The 6615-nt window shown below is 46.9% G+C and overlaps 1 protein-coding gene across 2 annotated transcripts in view; it reads right to left on the reverse strand.

Annotated features, from left to right (window-relative positions):
* Nucleotides 1-6379, reverse strand: part of IGDCC4 (immunoglobulin superfamily DCC subclass member 4) — a 44351-nt gene extending 37972 nt beyond the window's left edge. For both annotated transcript variants that reach the window (XM_020983187.2, XM_020983180.2), the window contains exon 1: nt 6051-6379. In XM_020983187.2, the coding sequence (XP_020838846.1) occupies nt 6051-6120 (70 nt within the window). In that variant the 5' untranslated portion in view covers nt 6121-6379. The remainder of the gene's footprint in view (nt 1-6050) is intronic.
* Between the last annotated feature and the right edge of the window lie 236 nt (nt 6380-6615).

A 6615-nucleotide genomic window follows, 5' to 3' on the forward strand; every position in this document is an offset into this window, starting at 1 on the left:
TGGGTGTGAAATATCACATAGGCTGTCAGATTTGGTTGATATGGTTGGTTCATCATGCTGAGATTTTGTTCCCCCTCTCTTTTTTGTTCTTTGTTATAAGGGATGACTCTTTGAGAAGTGGAGAGAGAAGGAAATATATGGAAATAAAGGCAACAGAAAAACAAGACATCAATACAAAATTTCAAAAAAAACCAAGGTGGAATTCAGTCCACAAAACAATAAAATTTCACTAAAAATGTTCATTTAATTCAACTGATAACCCTTCAAATACTTGAACAGAGTTATCATGTCTCTATCCCCACAAATCCCTTCTCCCAGATCCAGTTAAGATCCTGGTCACCCACATCTGAATATCCCAGCTTGTCAGTATCTACAGAGAGGGACCCTACTGACCACAGTGAAAGATGGAAGGGAATTTCAAGATCACCTGATCCAAGAGGCAATATGACACAATGGCAAGACTGCTAGATCTGAAGTCAGGAGATTCTACTATATTTTACTCATGAGACCTTGGGAAGACCTCTCAACCTGAGTTTCAGTTTCCTCATCTGTAAAATGGGGTGATTGGATTACATGACCTCTGAGGTCCTTTCTAGCTCTAAATCTATTCTCTCATAACTCTCCTACCCTGTTGATACCTCAAGGGGAGAAGGGAACAAGAAAAGTGCCTACAAAGTAGGAGGCACTGTGCTAAGTACTTTACAAGAATCACCTCAAGTGCCATTGTTCCTCTAGAGACCAGGTTTGTTCCCTCATCTTCAATGAATTCTTAGAAAGTGAGGTCCAGATCCCTTAAGGAAGAAATGCAAGATGAAGCTTTATTAATGATTGTCCAACAATTTGGATATTTGGAATTGAAGCCGTCTCTGCCTCCTACCCTTCTCCTTCTCCTTTCTCTTTCTTAGAAAGGGAGGGGAGGATGTCCCTCCCCCACCATACTCTGGCTGTGGCAGACTGGGGTATCAGTTTGATCTTGCCCCCAAAACACATGGGCCCCTAGCCAACCCTTGAGAACCTCCGCCTCTCACCCCAGGCCTTCCTGGAAGACCCATCTGCTCCACATCTGGATTACCATGTGCAAATCTGGCTCTCCTCACCTCAAATACAAATGTAACAGAGCTGGAGGAGGTCCACAGAAGGGCAACTAAAATTATCAAAGGCATGAAGGGCAGACTACAAAAACTGGGCCTCCTCAAACTGCATTAACTGTTCAGTGTTATCCCCTTTCATGAAGGGCACATAGAAATTATTTCACCAAGTCCTAGAATCATTGGGTGGATAAGCTGCTTTGAAGGCAGAAAGAGGCAAGTTTTGGATAAACCAGAAGAACTAAAGTATTATATAGTAAATATATGGATGAAATAGACATCAACTGTTAAGAGATGGATGGTCTATATTAAAGATGGATGGGTCAAGAATGATTTAGCTAAATTCCTGGAAAGGCTATTTGGTATGGTAGAAAGCACTCTAGACTTGGAGTGAAGAGTCATGTTGGTATAGCAGCTCATAACTAGTTTATATGAATGTATGTCATATTTCTCCGAGACTCAGTTTCCTCTTCTGTAAAATGAGATGCTTTTACAATCTACATCTCACAGGGCTCTTGCAGAGAAATTGTTCTGCCAACGTTCAAGTGAATTATGTCAGCAATGCCTGAATGTCTGATCTGTTATTGAGGGAAGCTATAGATATCTGAGAGATGTCCCCAAACTCTGAGGTTGGTGTTAGAGATAACAACCGTGTTTCTTAGCCCTTAATAAGTAGAATTAGCATGGGCATTCTATGTAACAAACATTTATAAAAGGTTTAATATATGCAAGACACTGCCCTGTCCTTAAGGAGTTCTCATGAGAAGTTGGTAGGGGAAGGAAAGGAGAAGATACAACCTGTTCATAAGTAAGCATACACAAAATTAATTCAAATTCTTTCAAGAGAAAGAGACTATTAACAAGCAGGTGGAGCAGTAAAGTCCTCATCTAGAACTCGGCTCCTGGGCTGTGCTCTGAAGGAAGCCAAGGAAAGGGGAGACTACATTCTAGGTATATGGGACTACCTATTCAAAGACTTGGAGGTGAGAAGTGGACAGATCCAAGATACTGGGTCACAGGGATGATGAACATGACTCAAGACATCCTGTTCATATCCTATCCACTGACCCACCTTCTCTATCTCCTCTAAACTCCCAAGTTACGCTAGCTAAGGGTGTTTTGAAGGTTTATGTTTGAGCTTCAAGTGAGTAAGAGGGCATCAGGACAGAGTACAAAGTACACTGAGTTTGAAATCATTCCAGTGCAGTGGTCCATGCTTATGTCTCCCCCCTATCTCTCCCAACACACACACACACACACACACACACACACACACACACACACACACACACACACACTCTTCTGAAGTACATTCCCCTCCCATCTATTTCTAGACAAGTAATGACTGTGATGAAGTAGGGAAGGGTATAGCCCTAGTGAGAGAAGGATCCACACCTGCAGGCAGGATCAGTGCACTCCCTGCCCAGAGACAGATTCTCTAAGAATTCTTCCTATCCTGTTAATGCCCAGCTCTTCACAGCCAGCAGTTCCAGGACTGAAGGGTCAAGAGATGAAACCACACATAATACAGAGATCTGCAATTTCATGTGCAACCTCTTTTCCTGGTTATTATTCTACTACGCAAAAGGAAATGCCTATTATAATTTGGTGTTTAAATTTGGAATAAAAATAATTTTTTAAAAACTACATATGGGAACAAAGGCTATTCATTAAGAGACACCCCCTGGCACTGACCCCTACTTAAACCAGCTTCTCCTGGAAGTGATCCTGATTCATAAAGACTCATCCCAACACCAATCTCAACCCATGAACCATGGTCCCAAACGAGATACTCCAAAAACTGTTCCATTCAACCCAACCAAATACTTGGCACAGAATAAAATCCCAAGAAACAGAAACAAACATTTATTAAGTACCTACTGTATTCACAGCATTATGATAGTCCCTAGAAGACATATAAGAACGCGCACCTTCCCCTCTTAGAGCTTAAAGTCTAGTATAGGGACTCAACCTTATTTGTGTAATAGGCCTCTTCGGCAGCCTGGTGACTCCTGAAGAACTCTTCTCAGAATCATGTTTTCAAACACATAAAACAAAGTAGGTAGGAATTAAAAGGAAACCAATTATATAAAAATACAGTTATCAAAATATTAAAAATAACAAGTTCATGGATCCCAGGTTAAGAATTCCTGGAACAGGAAGACATGACACAAATATAAAATAATACATAAGATGTTCATGAGAGGTACAATCCAAGTACTTCCAAAGGTCTATGAGGGGAAGATCACTAGCAGCAGAGAGATCCCAAGGCTTCCTGGAGGATGCTATTTTGAGGTGGGCTTTGAAGGATAGGGAAGAGTAAAAACTGTGGATGGGGGTGGGATTCTAAGAAAAGGCAAAGAAAACAAGGTGTAGGGCTTAGTTTAATTTAGTTGAGGAGAGTAGTATCATGCTGGGAATTGAGACAAGCTAGGTAACAGACATTTTAGATGGGGTACATCATCTGCAAGGCACACATGAGCAGAAATAGTCAGAAGATATCTCGGATCGTTATACAGCTTGATTAGAGTCTGTTAGCTCTATATAGCTAATATAATAATATATAGCTCTGTATATTCTCCCAGTAAAACGTAAACTCTTTGAGGGCAAGAACTTGCAATATGTGTGTGTGTGTGTGTGTGTGTATATTTGTCTTTGCCACCCTTACCTTTAGCACAATGCCTTGCACATAGTTTGCACCTAATAAATGTTTGCTGAATTTAGCTGGATTTATGTAGAGGCAGCAGGAGGAGATAAGTCTGAAGGAGGAGGCAGATTTATAGAAAGTCTCAAACGCCAGGCTGAGTAGCAGCAGTGGTAGCAGCTGTATTTATTTATATGGCGCTTTAAAGTTTGCAAAGCATTTTACATGCATCATCCCATTTAATTCTGTCAACAATCTTGTGAGGTAGGTACTGCTGTCACTATTTCTTAGATCAGGAAACTGAGACCCAGAGAAGATACACAACTGGCCCATGGTCATTGAGCTATTAAATACGGGAGGTGACATTCAAAGGACTTTGGACTTTATGCTGTGAGTAATGGAAAACCATTGAAGGTTTTTGAATGGGAAAGTGACGCATAGATGGGAGTTCTGGGGAAAGGGTGCTGAGTTTGGAAGTGCAAGGACCTGAATTCTAATGTTAGAGCCTCCATTTCTTATGGGATGATCTCGAGCAAACCATTTCACTTTTTTGGAACTCAGTTTTATCATCTGTAGAATGAAGTGTGTGGACCAGATGTCTTCTACAATCTCTTTTGACTCTCAATTTATGTTCCTACGATTCTAAGAGTAATCTCCACTGGGTTTTAAATGACCCAGGTTAGGGTGGTGGAAAGGGAAAATAGGACAAGTTGTGCGCCCACATCTCGAAAGAGGGCAGGTTTGCTTCTACAGGTTTCGATTGGGGGAGCAGAGTATATGTGGCAAGTCATATGCCCTCTGATGCCCCACTTTTCATCAGCCTCTCCTTCTACCACCCTTCTGCTCAAAGCCTTTTTTTTTTTGGTACAATAGACCCCATCAGTCAGGCTGGGGAGGCTAAAAGGCTAATAGTAAGGGATCTGCTGCTCTTCCCTGAACCCCTAGTAATGGTCAAAGTTACACTGGGGTGAGGGTGTGTGTGTGTGTGTGTGTGTGTGTGTGTGTGTGTGTGTGTGGAGGGGAAGGATTAGAGGGACATGTGTGAACTTTCCAAAGGATCACTAGGTCTGAAAGGTTCTTATGCTCTAGCAAGCCCCTATTCCTCCCTCTACTGCCCCACCTCCCAACAGCACCACATGGTCTGTGGCTAGGGGACTCTGAATCCAGCTGGAAAGCCAAGGCAGCTGGAGAGAGCCCCTTCTTCCCCCCCACTCTCGGCCCTCTTCCATACACATCGCTCCCCGCCCCCCTCAAGTAAGGAGCAAACAAAGCCAGCCCGCTCAACTCCTTCCCTCCTCCGGCGGCTCAGCCTGGACACCCCCAACCCCCAAACTAAAGGACAGTAACTAGGCACAAGATTGCACGGTCACGGCAGAACCCGGATCAGGGATAACGGAAATGAGTCCTAGCTCAGCTGCCCCCTTAGGGGCCCTGGTGGCCCCCAAAACTTCCTCCTTCGGACTGTTCTGACACGCTTCGGTCCTCTAGCTCCGTTGGCGCGGGAGTAGGATGGGAGTGGGAGGGGAAGGTCTATTCCACAATACTCAGTGGGAGGGAGGGGTGTGTGGGTGTGTATGTGTGTACCTCACACCCACAGCAGGGTTTTACACACACACACACACACACACACACACACACACACACACTCTCTCTCTCTCTCTCTCTCTCTCTCTCTGCCTTCCCCTCTTTCCCGTCCTCTCTCTGCCCAAAATCTGGACACAGTTTCACTACTCTTTCCCCCTCCCAACTGCTTGCCTCTGAGCAATAATTTTGAGCTCGGGACACTATCTCTCCCCAAACCTTCAAGAGATTGCCTGCACTGGAATAAGATATGCGTCATTTTCACCGTACCCCATAACCCAGCAGCCCCACAGTCCCTCCACGGCAGCCACCTCCAATCTTCAGTCTGTACCCCTGAACCTACTCCCGCCACACACGCCCCCCACCACGGACACCCCAAAGTCGAAGAACTCCCTACACCCTCATAAACCGCAAGATCTTCCCCCCCAAACCTGACAACCCCACAGCACCTCACCCCACCCAATCTCGCACCACAAACGTGAGCATGCACCATAAACAACACTGGCACACTCCCACCCCAAACACAGCCACGCATCTCCTGCACAGACCCGCGCACACCCTGGGGACACAGGCACACGCTGGGGCACAGGCGAGCGGGCGCCAAGGAGCGCGCGCGCGCGCGCACACACACACACACACACACACACACACACACACACGGGCACACACACACGAGCACACAGGCACACACAGTCCCCTTCCCCCCTCCCTGTCCTGCCGGCCCTCGGACTCCTTACCGTGCACGGACAGCGCGCAGAAGGTCAGCGAGAGCACCCAGAGGCTGCGACGGGCGTCTCCCTGCGCCATGGGAGGGAGCCCCGGGCGCCGCGGCCGCTGCCTGCCGGGGAAGGGGCACACAGTGTCACTGGCCCAGGGAGCCGCAGCTCCGGGGGCGCGGCCTCGGGGGCCGGAGTCGGGGCCGGGGCCGCTGCCGTTGCCTCTCCCTCCCCTCTATCGCCATCTTGGCGAGAATCCGAGCTGGGGTTCCTTGCGAGGCTCAGCCGGCCCCAAGTCCCACTTGAGCTGTCCGCCAGACACGCCTGAGCTTGTGCCAGCAGCAACCTCTCTTCCGCCCCCCGCCACCCCCACTCCACCCTGGCCAGCAATGCCCCCCCTCCAAAAAAAGGCCCCACCCCGTCCCTCAACAAGCACCCCCCCTCCCCTCCGCCGCACTAGCTTCGGCCAAAAAACAAACCACACATAGACGTGCACACAAAACCCCATTCTCTTGTCTTTCTCTATCTCGATGTCTCTGCCTTTAGGACTAACCTTCCTGGATTAGCCTAAGGCCCAGCTTTCTCC

This window comes from Phascolarctos cinereus, unplaced genomic scaffold (assembly GCF_003287225.1).
Source record: "Phascolarctos cinereus isolate Bilbo 61053 unplaced genomic scaffold, phaCin_HiC Scaffold_3;HRSCAF=262, whole genome shotgun sequence".
In the NCBI taxonomy this organism is placed as follows: domain Eukaryota; kingdom Metazoa; phylum Chordata; class Mammalia; order Diprotodontia; family Phascolarctidae; genus Phascolarctos; species Phascolarctos cinereus.